Consider the following 19,815-nt stretch of genomic DNA (forward strand, 5'->3'; position numbering starts at 1 on the left):
AAAGATGAAGATGGATTTCTATACATAGCCTACAGTGGAGATAGTACCTTTGGTACTTTTTGATATCTGAACAACATCAAGGATGGTGTTCTTATAATTAATCTTCAGACTAAACCATAATTTTAGTCCACAGTTTTATTTTATACTCGGTCTCATCTTTCTTTTGATCAACATTCATGTATGTGATAATACTGGTATACAAAATATTTATAGCAGCGATGATAGATAAAATAAGTGTTTGGATCCACTTCCAAGTTATTTAGCTTGTCCAAATTTGTTTAAGTAATGTATATTGCTTACATGAGAGATTTTTCTTTTTATTAAGGACCTGCCTACTGTAGTTGTTACAGAATGAGTGTCTTTTCTTTTTCAATTTTAAATTACATTCCATTTCCAATATATAGTTCAGTTCCAATTTCAAATTTAATTTACACACAAAAAAAAAAGTTTTAAAAAACTTGACACCTCACAAATTCTGAATTCAAGGAAAAATACCGGTATGCCATGATCACATAATTATCATATTTGACCTGAAAGAGTATGTCCTCCCAAATAATTTGATACCATATTCATGTGGTATGTGTTAACGCTTCGATGACCAGGAGATATTCTTTGTAGTGATGTAAATTTTTGTTTGCGCCAAATTAAGGCATGACTGCAATGAATGAATCCAGATGTTAATGATGTCATATTCCTACATGTACAAGGGTTGTATTAAAATCAACTTCAAAATACTTTTTCATTAATTTACATTATATTTCTTTAACAAGCACATTTTATTATCAATTCTCAAGTTACTTTTATTGCAAATGGATTAGCAAATATGCTCACCGACTCATGTAGGATTTTGAGCTCATTGGCGTCTGGATTTATTCATTGCAGTCATGCCTTACTTTGGCGCAAGTCAAAATTTACTTCACTGCAAAGAATACCTACTGATTATCCAAGCGTGAAGACATGCAACATAAATATGGTATCAAATTATTTGAGAGAAGATACTCTTTCCAGCTATACATAATAATTATATGTTCTTTGTAAGGTGTCAAGTTTTTTTCACTCACATGGTATATCCTATGCACATAATTTGTATGTATCACAATTGTCTGTATATGGCAGTATTTGACTTTCTGTAATTATGCTAATTTTCTATGTTATGTTATGTATGTTCAAAATACTATGCAAATTTCCATTTATTTATTATTTATTGGGACAATAAATACTACCATATGAATATTTAGATGAACAACCTTGGTTATAACTGAGAATCATCACTAGACAAACAAAAACATATCATATTGGGATGAGATTTATGATATGGAAGAGAAAAGGGAAGATGATGAAGTACATGAAGAGTAAGAATCAGAATAAGATGAAAAGGAGGTGGAAGAGGAAAGAAAGGGTAAAAATACGTCTAATGCCATTGCATCCAATTGCCAACTCGTCTACTATCATTTGGTCTTCCATTAGTTCGTCCACTCACCACATGGTCTACTTTCATTTAGTCTAATGCCATTCCGTCTAATAACCAGTTGGTCCAATAGCCATTTAGTCCATATACCATTTTGCCTAATGAAACTGAAGTGTTAATTGTTAAAAATGAAGGAAAAGAAAATGGGTATTAGACCAACTGATTATTTGACGAAATAGACGAACTGGTGATTAGACGAAGTGATAATTGGACCAAATGGTTGTTAAACGAAATGTTGATGGACAGAATGGCATTAGACTAAATGAAGGTAGACCATGTGGTGGGTGGACAAATTGGCAATTTACCTGCAGGGGGGTTACAGGGATTCAACCCCCCCCCTCAGATTTGTTTGAAACCCTTTTTTTTTGCTTGTCAAATTTTCATTCTACTCGTTGGTGTCACCTGGTTTGCATACTGATAAGCATTGTAGTAAAGAATAACGAGAGGAAAAGTGTGTTTTTATAAGAGTGCATTCTTTTTTTTTGCTTTAACCAAACATATTGGAAGTTATTTTTGAAAAAAAAAAAAAATAAATAAACATTATAGGAGCGGACATAGGTTAAACACTTAAACTTCTGTGAAAATATTGTCATCTCCATAATGGTTGCGTTGGCGATGTTATTGTGATGTGGGTTGGGTACTACTCAATATACTCCACTACAAAAAAAATAAAATGTCATCAAAAATTTACTCAGAATGATCTTTAACTATTACAATGAAATATAACAATATGCTATCTCTGTGACATTTGAGTGTTCCCTGCAGTAGTGTAATGAGGCATTTGATGGGCCAGACCTGGTATATGGGGCAAAATTTCTCAAAATTTGTGAGTGAGCAAAAATTTTGACCTTTTTACAATAAAACTCTTATTTTATTTTAGATTTTACCATAATATTCAGAAAATAATATCACATTTCACTCCTTTTCCTTTCTTTTTCTCCCTTTCAAGGAAGTACAAGACCCCCCCCCTGTTTCAGAACTTTGAACATGAAAAGTAGCAGTGTGACAAGGTATTTCATGGAATTGGGTTTTCAACGTCTGTTCTTAACATCAATACCACACCCTCAAAACATTTCAATCAACTATAATGAACAAGGGAATGTGGTGCTTGAGGAGAAAATTGTCAAAGTGAAATTTGCAAAGCACTATTTTGAATTTGTTTTTGAACTTTCATGCACAGCCGATTGTGACAAAGATCTAATCTTTGTGCAACGGAGCCCTGCTCATTGAAACTGGGATAATTCAACCGGCTTTGTAACCCATGAGCTGAAAACCTTTAAAAGTTGCGTCCAAGCCTCCTGGTAGTGACTGGCGGCCATCTTGAAATCATGGTATGTCTCGAGGTCTGCGTGGCGTTGAAGTGTCTGGGGCAACTTGTCCTTGCGTACATCAGCTAAAAGCTTCTTGAAGAGATGAAAGAGTTCATACTTGCAATTTTTGCTCCTGCAGCATACAAAAGATAAAGAATGAATCAAATATTCAAATGAACGTTCTAGGAAATGAAACTAGATATAACATACACATACCTTGACCATACATGTACCTTGAAGTGCCACATTTCCATCTTCACATAGATAGATATTAGTGTGGCAGGGTTTGGTGGGCTTTGTAACCCGTTAATAACATTGATACCATGACTCATGTCTTTACACACTTTCACGACCTCTATCAAATATATATATATATATTTAAAAAATCATAATTGTTCTTCAATTTGATTGCTAACTCTTCGTACATTGACCTGCAGCCACCTCTCCATGGCATCATTTTAGCAGCAAACTATTATTTGGGGTGTGAAAAGTTAACAGCCCATTTAAGAGGGCTATCGCTGTTTATTATGACGTTTTGAAAGAAAATATTACATTTGAAAGTTTGGATGGTGGTATGGACAATCGTGGAGTCGTTTACTGTACACCATGTTTTGATTCCTAGAAATTACTAGGAAAAGGTGGATAGAGGTATTAGTGAAATGGAGAGGCAAGGAATTGGAAGGTTGGAAAAAAAAAGAGTATCATTAGCTGACTCGACTCAAGCCAGTAGTATTCTCTCAACTATTCAAGCCTCTCTCATCTCCCCAACTCGAGCAAGCCTTCTCTCCAACTACTCAAGCCTCTTTTAAACTTTTTGGGTTTACATTCTTTGTAAGGACTATACTCATTTCCAACGATCTCTATTTTCCACTTTCTCACCTCTCCATATCACTTCTACTTCTATCCACCTTTCTATACTGTAAACCACTTCCATGAAATATCATGTAGCAAGATTTTAAAGTGTTGATAGACTTTCCAATCTTATAATAGTTGGAAAACTAACGTACAGTATGTGTTACATGTATTTATCTACATAACTTTTTGCTGCCTTAACATACTTTCTTCTGACCTTGCCCTTAGAATTTGTGCATTTCACAAAGAGATGCATGCAAGTGCAGCCTTGATGCCACCCATGCACATAAATCCTTTCTGGTTGGTCAACCATGCACAGTCTAGACAACACCATGCATTAGTAACAGTGTTTCTCAATCAAAGTGATTACAAACCATATCAACTAATTTTCCTGGGATCTCATGGCTTGTTCTACCCATTAAACCTTTTTCACTGCGCTTGGGATACATCATTCAGATCAATAATTCTTTTAATTTTCAATTCTCCCTCGCGGCCTGAGCTATCTTGTACGTCTTGGGGAAAAAAGTGGTCCACCCATATCTCATGCTAATGAACCTTTGTGAGTCATGTATTATGAAATGCATAAATTTACCGGTACCTGATAACAGTATACAACGTGAGCTTTCCAGTAATAGCAAAACAATGATAATCTGACAAGACTAAGCCAGTACAAAATAAAAAGAGAAAAGGGAGTAACTGTTGAAAATAGCTCTAGTGTCTGAAAAATTAAAGCTCTTTTCACAAAGGGGATGTGACTCATATTCCTAATAATGAACAGAATATCCTGGCTATTGTCTCATGATCATCAAGGAGTATTGATTTTCTGAAGGTGTACTACTGACGTTTATTTTCACTTTACAGATCCCACAATAAGTCACCCACTAAAAAGCGCTTAAGAAAATAAAAAATAACAAATTAGTGATTACTACCTTCGTTTTTTTGTGAAACAATGATAGACAATTTTTTTTCTATATAGTCATGGTACCAAGTTAATGAAAATTACAAAAGGGGTGATGGGGACGTGGCACTTTATGTAATTGCAATTTGATAAAGCTGTTCATGGAGTTACAAATTACTTTCAGATCAGATTCAGAATTTAAGACTGACAAGAATATGAAGTGCAAAAATTGGAGCTAAAAATTATTCCCAACATATGACTCGTTCATTTGGATCAAGGCAAATAAATATCTTCTCAAGCTTTGAAAATTCAAAATGTTTTTAACAATAAAGCTGTTCATGGGGTTACGTATTACTTTCAGATCAGATTCAGAATTAAAGAATGACAAGAATATGAAGTGCAAAAACCTTAGGAAGAGCTTCATAAATCCCTCCCCCCTCCCAAAACAGGAAAAACAATATTCTGGAGCAACTTTTAGCTCACTAGCCCAATTTTCCTACATGCTATTACAATTTACATATGTGACCTGTCACCCCAAAGCCAACAATGAGTCGACCCAAATTAATATTAAGATTTGTATTGAGCTTGAAAATTCATTTCCTAAGCTTTAAAATGATATATGATATGTTAAAATTGACCAACAATAACCATTACAAGTACTTGATTGAATGCAGAGGAAATTCACCAAGAGCTTTAAAAATAAGGAGAAAAAAAAGTTTAAAGTTTGGGGTTCACCCAAGCATGAGAAGTGCATACTGTGAAATCTCAGTGAAACTTCCAAGCAGTCCGAAAAAGTAGTGTCCAAGAAACTCGAGTATCTTTTCTTTTATTCAACTTCATGACTTCAAATTTTTACAGTATGAAGAAGAAGAATTGCTCTTTTAGATATTAAAGCTACTGTTTTAATTTTTGGTTTTTGGAGACTAAATTACTATTTTGGCTATTTACAGAGAAACTTACCTGATGACTTATTACTGGTTTTGGGGTGGTAGGGCACATATGATCCTACAGGAAATTCTGGGGCTCTTTTGTATTTTTCCAAGGCTCTTCGGGGCATTTTGGGGGCTAATTCGCCCCACCAAGCTCCCGTGTAATTTTTTCCCTGCACCATAAAGATGCACCAATCGATATACTGAAATACCTTGATTGGGGATCATTCCACCTCTTAGCTGTTGTACCTTGTCTCTTTCCATTGGCTGTCACCTCAAAGGGATGGTCGGGTACATCACTCCAAATGATAGCTGGATATACAGAAGAGGAGAAAGAAATATCAAGATTCATTCAATTCAATGTCCTCCACTTCAATAATCATTTAGGCACCTTCCCAAACGTCTGTACTATCTTCTTGCAAGCATCCTGCTCAGCATCTTTCACAGAAGAGTTTCTGCATTCCCCATATATGCTGAAATGGAAGGAACACACTCTCAAAAGATACTGAGCTGGATTCCAGCTGACAGAAGTTGCTCATACATTTGTTAAGTTGCATGAAAAAGAGACTAATGATACCCATGCAGTTAAGCTCCTGTCTATATTATGACCATTGAGCTACTAAGGATGGAGATCTGGCACCTCGAACGGTTTGCCCCATGCGCAGCGCTGCTAAAGGTCGCCAAGTCACCGACGAAGTCCGAGGCACCCTGGTCGGGGCTACAAGCTCTTACATAGTAAAGAAATCGAAAGTGATTTTTCAAGGTGAGTCTGCATGATAATTTTATCCTTTGACTTAAAACAGCAGTAAAAACAACATGAGAATGTTCTTGGGCAAAGGATTTCACATTAAAAAAATTATAAAAAAAAATAAATAAATAGGAATTCTGATTTAAATCGAAAGAATATCATGCCTGTCTAAAGTGATTTTTCAAGGCAAGTCTGCATGATAGTTTTATCATTTGACTTAAAATAACAGTAAAAAACAGCATGAGAATGTTCTTGGCAAAGGAGTTCACGTTAAAAAAAACTAAATTTAAATCAAATTTTTTTTTTTTAATCTGAAAAAAAAAATGGGAATTCTAATTTTGATTGGGAGAATATCATGCCTGGTTACATTGAAGAAACCCATTCAGGCGACATTCTCCTCACCTGCTCCTGCTGGTGTCATCTTGCCCTTTCTTGGATCTCTCCTCCCCTCCACCTCCCCCTTAGAGTCTGGGAAGATGACGTCGGACTGCCTCACAGTAGGTGAGTTCTGATGGTAACCAGGTGGAAGATGGCTCACAGACTGCACTCTTCCAATGATGGCACGATGCATGGCATCACTGTTATATGGACACCTACAAGTAGAGGTAAAGTAAATGTAACCCTTGTGGAGTGTCCCCTCATATTAAACACAATGATTTTGCGGGGCTGAGCAAGGAATAGTTTTTGTTGACAAAGTAAAGTACATTCAACATTGGGATACAATAGCCCCCCCCCCCCCACCAATATTATTGGAAAGGACTAGAGCACCCATGGCCAAAGACAAGACCTGAAGTTCCAATGCCACGTAATTGTCTACAAGGCCATTGGGCTGGCTTGAGGAACACAACACAACAAAACATTTTCCATACAAACAGTTAAGTCTGACTTATTCATTATACACTTATTCAATGTTTGTGGTCATTCATTCAGATTCACTCTTATTTCTGAAATATTTCCTAGAGTCATCCGGCCTCGTCCGAAGACCTATCCAAGGATATGGACTTTAGACCTCCCATGCCAAGAGTGGCCAAGACTTTTCAAATGCCTTCCCGGGCATAAACAGATCTCGAACATGGGACAGCTATTCTGCTAATTACTTTACAATTCTTTTGAAGTTGTATGTTTGTATTCTCATACACGATAATACTCATGACACACAAGTAAAGACATGTTGCTAAACCGACATCAACAATGAACATCTATCATAAACTCACTTTCCAATCGTTACTGAGGATAAATACACAGGTTCTGAGATGAAATGGGACAGCAGAGCCCCCTGAAGACCCACAACATTCCACTTTGCCATTTTATCACTGCAAGACATTGACATGGTTCTGTCCCCACGACCGGGTTTGATTCGCAGGAGTCCTATAATGTGGTATTCTTCGCCCCCTGCTCGCTTCTCCTGAGGTCCGATGGGTGTTGGCTTAGCACCAGTCCTGTAAATGTCTTTCTTTGGAGGTACAGATATGGCATTTTTTATTTTGAAGGCACTATTATGTCCAGAGGGGACGGTACATTGGCAAGATGGTAATTCTTCAGCACTCGTTGATTCTTGTGAAGAGTTCAAAGTTTCAAAAGATGGTTTTTCACTTTCTACGGATGAGGCTCCGAAAGGGCACTCCCTTAAGTTGCCTGAATCCTGATGACCTGGACTTCCCGGAGTATCACTTTTAGACAAAATATCTTTGATCTTTGACAGCACTTCTTCATTAGAGTTACAAGGCTCAGGACCATTCCGTTGCTTTTCAACAGTTCTTGAAATCTCTTGTGCAGTGTCATTATCAACATTAGGGCTAGGTGAGCATGCACATTTTTCTCCAAGTTTGTTGAAACATGCTTTTTTCTTGATACAGTTTTTATTTTTCGAATCAGTAGGGCTTGAGCTGGGCTCCAATCTGTCTCCTGCATAATCCAGATGCAACATGCTATCTGCTTCACAATGACAGCTTGAATCCGGTCTTATTTTCTGTGCTACCGGGAGAATGGATCCATGTGACTCGTCTTCTTCCGCCTTCCTCTTACTTGAATTCATCATTGAACTGTTGATTTGATGGTTCTGTCTAACTTCGTGCTCTGACGTTGTCTTGGTGTCTGTACAACCTTGGTCAGCTTTTGGGAATATAGATGCATCGCCACCTGCAAGGATCAGAACAGAACAAAACTAAAGTAAGAATTATACTGAGAAAGAAATTATTCTCCAGTACAGTATTTGTCATTTAAGAATGATGTACTAAGTGTGCACCACAGGGTCACTTGCAAAAATCATCAATATCCATTACCTAATCGTTTGAATTGAAATAAATTGTTTTAAACTTAAATATTGATTTTAAAAGAAAGTAAAACTTTCATAAAGAGTATATTGACACAGATGGATTCTTGACTGTGCGCAATAAAAATTAAGGTTTTGGCCATTGCCAGATCTGAATTTTATTGCAGTTCTGTTCAGTTTAATTTTATTCCACTTATAGGCAATACACATCTTTCCATTTAAATGCATAATGTAAAATACAGATACAAATTTAAGCAGCCACCCAAGAAATAATGACTTACATGGGGTATGGCTTGTATAGAAATGAAATCTCACTCCTTCTTTCAGCCTGCATCTCCCGTCTCCTCCTGGGTCTGAAAAGATGCTGTTGTCATGACAACCCATCAAAGCCAATCTCAACTGATGATAGAGATACCTAAAAATGACAGAAGAAGGTATACTTAGACTTCTCAGCAACTCTTACTTTACTTTGTAAAATAAACATATTCACAAAGAGGAAAAAAGTTAGAAATAGTAAAACTAAAAAATGACAGTCAAAAACATGTATGGCAATCATTAGTACTGTTATCAAACTTGCCTGCTGTTTTTGCTATCATTGATACTATTCAAACAATTTATATTCCTAGCATTGTAATGATTGTGCCATTGGGACTGTAAATGCTTAATCTTTGCAATGTGGTCCATTGTTTTAGGTGCAAAATCAAAAGAACTTTTTCTAATAATTTGAAGAATAAAAAAATAATTTATAAACCAAGAACCTGTGAGACTAGGGCTCTGTCCAATTGTAAATTTTGTCAAAAATGGAATACATGTGTCCCCTGCATGCCCATGTATGTGTCGAGACCTGCTTTAAGCTTTCCATAGTCGACATTCTTTCCCATCATACTGCTTTCAGCATGGATTATAATGTGCTACATTAAATTTTCCAACAATTGAAGAAACTAGAAATTTGACATGTCCAAAGGACACAGATGCCCCTGCTTAATGCGATCAGAAATTCATTCAATACAATTAAACTTAATATCGTGCAGAAACCAATATAATTTAGACCTTTGAACCAACTCGCATATTTAATGAGCTGTGACCTTTGATCTTTGACCTGCGATCTCTGACCTGCGGACTCTGAATTCAAACTTAGCCTGTATCTTGGTGTCATCTACCTACACACCAAAATTTTTTGAAATCCATTCAATATTTTTCGAGTTATTGTGCGGAAACCAACTCGCATATTTAATGAGCTGTGACCTTTGACTTTTGACCTGCGGACTCCAAATTCAAACTTTTCCTGTATTTTGGTGTCATCTACCTACACACCAAAAATCTTTAATATTCATTAAATATTTTTTGAGTTATTGCGTGGAAACCAAAATGGTATTAAAGTCCCCCCCCCCCCCCCCCCCCCGAAAGGTGAAGAATGACACCTTTTGCCAGTGGTTAATGTTAGGGTTAACTAGCAAAGATACTGCGAAGGGAAGACTGGACGCGGTAATTTTTTTTTAATGCTCAACTTCATACAGAGGGAAGGGTGCCCAACAGCACTGGGTATGTAGACTTTCGCATATCGGCATGGGACTGTCATAGAACACATGATAGAGGGGGTGAGGGAGAGGAAAACGGGGCAGGACAAGGAGATATATTGACAATTTGGTTAGCAATTTAAAATGTCTAAATCACCCCCTTCTTCACCGCCATACCATTTTCGACATATGTTTCGTACACAACCCCACATGGTGATATGCGAATATATACCTTCCGGATTCTGTTGGGCTCCCTAACCCAGTGTTTCATTACACATTCTATTGAGTGTCCAGTCCGCCCCTTGTAGTGTCTGTAGGGTTACCTGAGGAAGCCTCTCCTTGCCAGAACTTCTGCATGACTATCATTCAGTATGTCACCTTCAACAGAAAATAACAATTTATATTTAAGACCCCGGGGGGGGGGGGGGCACTCGACCAAAAAAGTGGTAGGGGTGTGCCGCGGGCGAGGCAAAAAACGGGGGCCTTGGAGCGGGCTTATTGTAAAAAGGAGGGTCCTCGGAACGGGCTTCGGAACTACAAATGTTTGTGAAAACGGGGGTCCTCGGAACGGATCTCCGTATCTCTGTGAGTGCGTATGCATCCCTATGGAACGGGCAATCGTGCATGACGCAGCTAGCGCGGCCTCCGCCGGGTGCGCTCTCGCTTAGGCGATGGTCGAAAAGCGCTCTATGGCCGCTTTTCACCAAATTGCAGCTCCTTGTAGCAAATCAATGCGACCGGAACGGCTTAACAAAAAATATGCGAAGCTTCGGAACGGATTTCTTTCTTCTTTTTTCTCGATAAGAAGGAAATGCCATGCCTTGGAGCGGCTTTCTTTGTTCTTTTTCTCAAAAAGACAAAAATGCTATGCCTTGGAACGGAAATTTGAGTGTAAAAATGGGGGTCCCCTCCGCGGCACATACCCACTATGCATTATATACTGAGTGCCCCCCCCCCCCCCCGGGTTTAAGACCAAGTTCATATTATAGTCATACTGGGGATAACTTTGATAGAAACCAATGTAGATTGTTATATCATGACAGTCAGATCTGACATGAATTATGCAATCTATACATTGAGACAATGAAATAATGAAAACTACTTGAAAATTACAACATGCTAAAAATCATGAATAAGCACACATGGATATGTGTAATACCATACCTTGGAATTTAATTACTCATCTAATGCAAAATTTGATCATCATTATTTGACCTTGATCATATGACCTGAAACTTAAGCTACATATCAGTGATACTTGATCACCCCTTTAAGTTTCATGAAATTGGTCCATACACTCTCTAAGTTATGATGACATTTCAAATTAATCATGGTTAAGATTTCAATTTTGAGGATGCAGTCGCCATGGTAAAAACGGCGTCCATATCTCGCTTCAGCTATGCAGGTGAGACAGAAATATTACTTTATGGGAAAGTCAATTTAACAATGTGGAGAGCAGTTGTAACAAAATAATATGGGACAACTTTCCAATTTATTGTGTACATTATCATCCTAAATCTGTGGTGTTCTCCTTCTATCCAAGCATACCTGTTTTGCTCATCTTTGAGGCACCTATGCACTTTGAGCCTGATGCCATGGCCACCACTTTCCATTCTCCTTCTGAACCTGTCATTGATGAAACAGAAGAAAATTAGTTGCCAAAAAAGTAATTCATGATCAAGAAATGTGCAGATGATGCGGTTCTGCAAATGAAAAAAATATATTTAGACATTTCAACAGTTCTTTAGAAAACAACACTAATAATACTGAAAAGCTTTTTGACTTACCTCCATGTACATGTATCAACAACAAGAAATGTACAGATAAAAATATACAGAAGCTAAGACAAATAAATGGTGTGATAAATAAATAAAGCTCAGAGTGACTGTCACAAGATACATGTAATGTGAATTTAGCTGCCGCATTTGATACATATAGCAGACAATCACCAAGATATGTCAGCAGATAAAAAGATTGCATCCAAAGATCGACAAACAACAACCACATCAAACGACACTGCCAAAATAAACTAGTTACTTTTTTTATTGTCAAATTCTGTATTTCCAGCTTCTTTTTCAAATGAATTTACATTATCATTATCGATTCATACTTAAAAACCCAGGTCATTATATCATTGCAGCAAAGACATCTGACCTGTTTTACCACCAGACCAAAAGCAACTGAAGACAGAATTGTATGTTCTAACCTATGCTTCACTCTATATTTCTTTGAAATATGCCAATTATAGAACAACTGGGCATATTATGAGCAATATTTTCAGAACTACCCTTAAATGAGGGGCAAATCTGATCTACCCAAACTAAAAAACATTCTACACACAGCAAGTGTGATGGTTGTGAGGACATTTCTGTACATATAGGTACTTTTTATAGAATTTCAGATAAATTCAGCAAATTTTACAGATCAGAGCTATGTACAGGGATGTTTGCAGCCACCGTGCAAAGTCTTCCACACCAGACGTATTGCTGACATTTCACATATAACAGCATCACACTCATAATTAATGGCAAAGATAAAAGCTGCAGACTCCGCCTAGGTTATAGGCCATGATAATTAAAGACAGGGTGCTAAATGTACATAAGCACTTGCCCGATTGCACGGGGCAAGTAAAAGTTAAAGTCTGGCAAGTGTTTTGAAGTAAATACCAAAACAACTCAATATGATATATTGACCCTAATTTTGGTCATGGCAGGCAAGATAAAATCACTTTGGAAAAAGAAATGCAATAACAAAGTAGATCAGTTCATGTCAAAAGAGGTAAAAAAAGTCAATGGTTTATAAAACCGCAAAACTTTCTTTTGAAGAGGTAAAACTTTTTTTCAATGATTCTTTTGGGCAAGTGAAATAGATTTTTGGGCAAGCATATTCCAACTATTCCAAAATTTACTTGCCCGACTGGGCAAGTGCTTCTAATAAGTTATGTAGCACCCTGAAGGGGGGCGGCACTCGGTTTTGGAAAGGGTAGATCTGAAACCATACCCTTAAGATAAAACCAGAGAACCAGAGATTTCAACTGAGTATCTTTCTTAAGAATGGGGGACAACTGGTTGGTCAGTGAAAAAGGTGTATTCTTGGAATGGCTGGCAAGATGTGAAATTAAAAAGGGACTCCCCCGAAGCAGGGACATCAGCGGTTGGGGGCCAGGGGGTCATGAAATGAACAAGATTTTTTATGTTTGTGCAAGAACATTGGTGCGAAGCTCTACTTCTTGTTCTTGGTCATAGAATTTTTTTGGGGGGCAAGGCCCAAACCCTTCCACTTGTTATTACATCAGTGCTATGCAGGTGGGGCCCCGAAATGGATCCCCTAAAACCTCTCGAGATTCAGCCATATTAAACCTTAAAGGTGGCCACTTTTTTCATTCAAATCACGAGGAAAAGATTTACACTACACAATACTTCAAGGCATTAAATACCAAACATTTTGAGGGGACAGAACGTAGCAGATGTGGGAAAATTTCTAAAGAGTCGCAACCCAGAAGAATTTTGGCCGTTTGAAAGTGAAACTCGAATTATGTGATGGATTTTGAAATTTATAAAAATTTACAACCAAAATGAAATTTTTTCTATAAATTGTTCTACAAAACGGTGCCTCATAATGAAGCTTATCATAGCTACGTCATAACGAAGCGATTTAAGGGTCAAGCCTAACGTATTACGCCACATGGGAAGGTTTTGCAGTAGCCACAAGGAGATCAGTCTGGTAAGAATCCTTTCATTTTTCATGTTTACAGTGTTATATTTTTTATACCTTTACATGCATAAGGTGTACAAAGGTATAAAACTGAATAAATTATGTGTTTTTTAGCAAATGGCAATGGTAAATTATCCATCAATGTTTACCACCTTCGACAGGTCTATAGGGCCTGTGTCTAGGTTCCATGCACCCATGAAAACATTGCATATGCTGTGCACATGAAAATCACAGGCACAACACATGCAACACTTCCATGGGATTATATTTAAAGGGGAATCCAACCCAAATAAAAACTTGTTTTTATAAGAAAAAGAAAAATCAGACAAGTTGATAGGTGAAAGTTTGAACAATATTGGACAAACGACAAAAAAGTTATGAATTTTTAAAAGTTGTAAATATTGGTAATCACTATACTCATGGAGACTTCAAATTGGCCGCATATGGGATTCATAGTGATGTAAGGCAAGGACTACTCTTCCATGTACTCCAATACATATTATGGCTAAAATGTCATTTTTCCCATAAGTTTTATTTCAAATTATATTTCCTTTCATGAGGACATTAAACTATATTCTACCTGGGTTATATTTAGATTACTGCCCCAGGGGAATGGGTACTTAGGAGAAAACCACAAATCCCTGATAATAAAGTACATGGCCTATGGGAAAGTTGTCCTTGCCCCTTGTCATAATTTACTTACCCAGTTGCCAATTTGAAATCTACATACTATTAGTGATCTTAATTTTAAAGCAGCTATAACTTTCTTATCGCTTGTCCGATTTCTTTCAAACTTTCACCATTTTGTTTAATTTATTTTTCTCCTTCCCAACACACCATTTTTTGGCCAAGGCTGGATTCCCCTTTAATTACAACTTTTGCTATGAATCTTACCAAACAATATGAAGCCACTTTTCCAAAATATTTGTCAATTGGTGAAATTTTATCAATGATTTTTCTTCTCTTTGACAATAGTTGGAGGTCACTCGGGGATTCTGAATCTTTTGCCTAAAGAGGGGGCGCTATTTATATTTATATTAAAGACACTACAAGGGAAAGACTAGGCACTGAAACTATTTTATGCGCAAATCAATGCAAAGTGTTACGCCAGGTCGGTGAAGTGTCCAATCTTCTAATTGTACAGACTTTACTTTAGTATACCATTTGTTGAGAATTTATTGTATAGACTTTAGTATACTATTTGTTGACAATTGAACAAAGGCTTGTACTACTGGTTTTGTTCAAGGCAAGTAGAATTTTTCTATTTTCTTCTAATTTGTTGTCGTTTTAAAATGATTTGCAAAGTAGTGCTATCATCAGCAATAATAATCTACAAGTACGTTTTCGAAGGTACTGCATTTATTGGTGCCTATATTTTATCAAATAATAAAAATTATTGCGCATATATGAATTTAGACAAACTTATAAAACTGCTGAAGAGCTGAACTGAGATAATGAACTTTATTAGCGCCACCTTCGGAGGCCCTGGTGGAAGCTCCATTGACAAGGACGAGGTGAGCGATTTTTCCTTATTTTTCTGATTTTATTGTGAAGTTATTTTTTCAAATTTTTTCAAATTTACATTATTATACTAAATATAGCTACATGTACTCGTCTGGAAGAGTCCCGGTGAGTAGATATACCGAATTTCGGAAAACATTACTTGTGTTATGAAACGATGTTTACCAACTTCTCAAAAATATACTGTGTAATCAAGTTGGTTGTGCGAGGTTAGCATACTAACCTTGCATGAGTGTGAGTGAGCTCTGTGATGAAAAGAAAAAGACAAAATTATTTTTTAAAAAAAACAGAGTCCTCTAAGCTAGGTCGTTTCCACACCCAAATGATCTCCTATACCGGTACGTGCACGTATACCTCAAGCGAAGTTCGTGCAGGCTCCACTTCACTTCGCGATCGGTTTGACCCACTCACACGTATTGCGAGGTTAGTATTAGTATACTAACATCGCACCACTCATTCAATGAACAAGGTTATGATATAACCTTGTTCTCAGTTATATCTCCATGTGTGGCAAAATAAGGATGGCAATGTTCGGCTTATTTTCTCTTTTTCTTTGGGACAAATGCTTGATTTTTTTACACTGACAGTTTCCATTACACCTATTCGTCATAAAACTTGGCCCTTAAGTAAATTTGATTCTTTAAATTATTTTTTTCTTAATTAAAAATAGAGATTAAAAAATGAAAATTTTCTTGCCATATTATATTCCACCAATAGAGGGCGTACACAAAAATATGCCCAAAATTCAAGTTTTTGAGCGCTCTAGTGAATACAAATATTATTCCCAAGTTACTAATGAAAAATAAATTGCAACTGTACGGAAATTAGTAATTTTGGTCACAAATCAAAAGTGATATTTTAAGTGTGTGCTCTGTACAGCATTGGCATGCCATAGTCCAACCTGTAGATTCCCCACAGGCAGGGTGGTTGCAGTGAACAAGTGCCTCGCACCACGAACCGCGTTTGGCAGTGGATTTCTAACTAGTGGGTCGCGCGTGCTGGGATCTCACTTCTTGGGTCCACAACACACGACTTCTATGGCTTGATTTTTCTGTGCGCGGCGGCATGTAATGAACCCTTGGGTGGGTTTGACCTGCGACTGATCGCAATCGCATGCGATGTTTTGAAATCAGCCATAAATAATACGTGTGAGGAAAAAGATGCTGGCCTAAAATCACAAATTTTTAGGATAATCGGAGGATGGACACGGAGTGAAATACGGGTGAAGAGTAAGATATTAAGTTGTTTATCTTTCTCGTTATAATAATAATATTATTTTTCTTTAATATTTACAATAAACATGATTTCCATCCCACCTTAGCTTTGTGACTCAGAATGTCCGATCGAGTTCACTGTCTCGAAGTTCGGGTAGGTGGAGTGTAGTGTAGCGGTAGTGAAGTGGAGTGGAGCCTGCACGAACTTTGCTCGAGGTAGTGCACGTACAGAGTAACAGAGAGAAGAGAAGAGTCAGCTGGTCCCACACGCAAATTTACGCATGGGACCAGTATGACTGTTCAAGATGCTTACCGTTTCTCGTTTGTTGTAAAACTGCAGCCAGTAAAGTCCATTCCCGTCCATTTTCTGGCTTACCTTTCCTTGGTAATGATCTCTCGTAGTGTCTCATGCACATCTCAGATATTTCTTGGTGAAATGACATTTTCTAGCTTTCCCATTTCCAGCGCTGGTTAAGCCTAAGGCTCTTAGTCTTAATATTACTGCAAGGGCTCAAGGGATGCTAGTCGGAGCCGTCTCGACGGCCACATACACGTACCGGGGCGCCGCCGGCCTTGATGCATGCACAGCTGATACATGGGCCGACGAAAAGGCCGGGGAGGGGAGTGGACACATCCGCGAAACGAGGATTCAATTCCAAGCACATGGCGGATCCAGGGGGGGGGGGGCAAGCCGGCCCGTGCCCCCCCCCCCCCATGTGAAGTGGATGTGGATCGCACGTAATACATGATGCGAGCGCGAAGCGCGAGCTGATATTCATTTTGACCTATAGGCCTATAATATAGGACCGGGACGTTTTGTCATCTTTATGAAAAATATGACTATCTTCCTATTCCTCTTTCTTAGCACGAGATGAAACTTTTCGATATTCCATTCTGAAATGGGGACAGTTTAGTTAATAGGAATTCATGAAAAGTGTTATCATCTTATTTATAAATCTTATAAGCCTAATGAGAGCGTGAGATTTTTTATTTTAAGGCCTGAAAACTAGACATTTTAAGCACTTTGTAATTATGAATAGGATGCATGGGTTAATATATTTTTAACATTTAATGCGATTGCAAATCGCGAGCTGAAATTTTTGATAAGCTGTCATTAAAAGGGGATTTTAAGTAGTTTGTTATAGAACTAATATAAAGGTATTAAACCCACCAATCAAAACGCGAGCGCGTAGCGCTTACATCAGGCCTACATTTTGACAATCAGACATGAATATTTTGAGAACCTTATGGAATACCAGAAGACAATAGGTACTTGGTAAATCAAATAATGCCAGCGCGCAGCGCAAGCTGAAAATGTTGATATTCATACCATAAAACGGATATTTTACAACACTTTAAAAACAAAGAAATCAATTTGTAAATCAAACAAAATAATGAAAGCTCGATGTCCGAGCTGATATATTTTTTGTATACTGACTTCAAAACTTGATATTTTAAGCTCCATATCAGCCTATTGAGAAGATATTCATCGAAAGGGCAATGCGAGCGCACATGAAATATATATATTTTTTTTCCAAGTCTTACTCTTACCTTATTTTATTCACTCATCTTCCTCCCCCTTATTTTTCCTCTCAGTCTTGTTTCCTCCTCTATTTCCCCTTCTTTTTTTCTTTTTTCTTTCTTTCCACTTTCTTTCTTTTATTTTTTGCTCCGCCAATAGGTGGCCCAGGCCCCTCGGGCCCCTCTGGGTCCGCCTATGTATATCAGGATATCCAAAAATTTGATCTCGTCCTTTGCGCTCACATATTAAAATGATAATATTTAGGCTGTAGGAGATACTTGAACTTGTTTGTAAGAATGAAAGACGTATGTACCGGAAGGGGAATTAAAATATTTCTGCCCTCTTTCCTATTAATGAAAGCTGGATCTGCCCCTGAAAAAAAAAAGAAAAGAATGCGACTGAGGAGAATGAGAAAAATGAGGCCTACCATACATGTAATTATGTTTCATGTTCGTCGCACATGCATCGGCAATAGTCACCGATATCTGTTGGTGACGATTTTGCGAGATAATAGGGAAAGAGGTGATTTTCATTAAAGCTTGTTCGTAACGGGGAGTTGTATATACGATACAAATCTGTACGATAAACATGACAAAGGGGTTCATAAATTGAATCATATTTTGGGAATGTAATGGTAAATTAAAATGTAACAGACATTTATTTCAATTTCAATATAGAAACAAATGACATTGAAAAGCGCTTATATTGCCTGTTTACCCGTGAGCTGGAAGAATGAATGAAAAACATAAATCTGGAATCACCCTCACCCCCCCCCCCCCCCGCCACCACTTGTCTTAAACGTGGATAAAAACATTATAATTACCTTCTGACCAAGTTGGGATTTTTTTTATTTTATTTATTTATTTATTTTTTTGCATCCGGCCAGCCCCTCCACTTTCGACTCGGCACCCCACTCCCGGCGCAAAGACACTTTCAAATCAGTGCTCTTACCACACAGACACAGTGACAGAAAATAAAAACATAAATCTGGAATCACCCTCACCCCCCCCCCTACCGCCACCACTTGTTTTCAATAAACGTGGATAAAAACGTTATAATTACCTTCTGACCAAGTTGGGATTTATTTTTTTATTTTTTTATTTTTTGGCATCCAGCCAGCCCCTCCACTTTCGACTCGGCACCCCACTCCCGGCGCAAAGACACTTTCCAATCAATGCTCTTACCACACAGACACAGTGATAGAAAATAAATCCGCGGGCATATTTTCTTTCACTTTTAAAAAGGATTCAGTGGGAGTTTACATAGCGAATTAATATATAGACCCTTTGTGATTTCCTATTAGGGACCTCCTTCTGACTTCTTCTCAGCGGTGCTGTATAAACTTCCTCGTACATGCACACAAAGGTCATTCCGTGTCATGCTAAACTTCCCCTTCGTGGTTTATTTTGACGGAGACAACTGCTGAGCCCGCGCTGGATCACAGGGACAAGCACAAGTTAAATACCGCCATCTACACGCAATGCTACCTTATCGTCTGTATAATATCGTCTGCAAGCGCAATCATTCACTCCAGCTACACGGAAACTCCGAGGGTACTAGTTGGCTCCGAAAATGTATTATTTCTTGTCTTTTTGAGCCCGGGAGCCTTCTAGGACATGGATTGCGATCTATGTCAGACTAAGGTCAGAAAGTTAAGCCAGAAAGGTGTGTGACGGAGAGCAGAACCTCGGGGAAGTTTATCAAAGTTGAAAACAACTCGACCATCGCAAGATATTTTTTCTGCATTCGAGCAGAAAGCTGTACTCAAGTACGCGTGTCACACCTGCTCGCTCCGCCTACCGCTACCCGCACCACCACATCCTCACTGCCTCGCTTGCTGCCTGGAGTTT

At 37.9% G+C, this 19,815-nt stretch overlaps 1 protein-coding gene across 7 annotated transcripts; it reads right to left on the reverse strand.

Annotated features, from left to right (window-relative positions):
* Positions 1-1,293: 1,293 nt before the first annotated feature.
* Positions 1,294-19,423, reverse strand: LOC129282137 (tRNA-specific adenosine deaminase 1-like). Of its 7 annotated transcripts, none has more exons than XM_064114590.1 (8): positions 16,757-17,187; positions 11,543-11,620; positions 10,318-10,372; positions 8,759-8,892; positions 7,420-8,344; positions 6,608-6,798; positions 5,670-5,769; positions 1,294-2,911 (listed from the first exon to the last, which is right to left on the reverse strand). In XM_064114590.1, the coding sequence occupies exons 1-8, from the start codon at positions 16,884-16,886 to the stop codon at positions 2,692-2,694; spliced, it is 1,833 nt and encodes a 610-aa protein (XP_063970660.1). In that variant the 5' UTR covers positions 16,887-17,187; the 3' UTR covers positions 1,294-2,691. The 7 variants fall into 7 exon arrangements, with proteins under 7 accessions (XP_063970660.1, XP_063970679.1, XP_063970676.1 ...); XM_064114609.1 differs by lacking the exon at positions 16,757-17,187 and adding an exon at positions 19,150-19,423 and having other exon boundaries at positions 1,860-2,911; XM_064114606.1 differs by lacking the exon at positions 16,757-17,187 and adding an exon at positions 19,249-19,419 and having other exon boundaries at positions 1,860-2,911.
* Between the last annotated feature and the right edge of the window lie 392 nt (positions 19,424-19,815).

This window comes from Lytechinus pictus, chromosome 2 (assembly GCF_037042905.1).
Source record: "Lytechinus pictus isolate F3 Inbred chromosome 2, Lp3.0, whole genome shotgun sequence".
Lineage (NCBI taxonomy): Eukaryota > Metazoa > Echinodermata > Echinoidea > Temnopleuroida > Toxopneustidae > Lytechinus > Lytechinus pictus.

Coding starts and splice junctions, on each gene's coding strand:
- LOC129282137 (XM_064114590.1), bottom strand. CDS start 16,886: ATGTCATTTCACCAAGAAATATCTGAGATGTGCATGAGACACTACGAG. Junction 6,799..7,419: donor TCCTCAGTAACGATTGGAAA/GTGAGTTTATGA, acceptor CTCTACTTGTAG/GTGTCCATATAACAGTGATG. Junction 2,912..5,669: donor TGGAATGATCCCCAATCAAG/GTATTTCAGTAT, acceptor TGTATGCTGCAG/GAGCAAAAATTGCAAGTATG.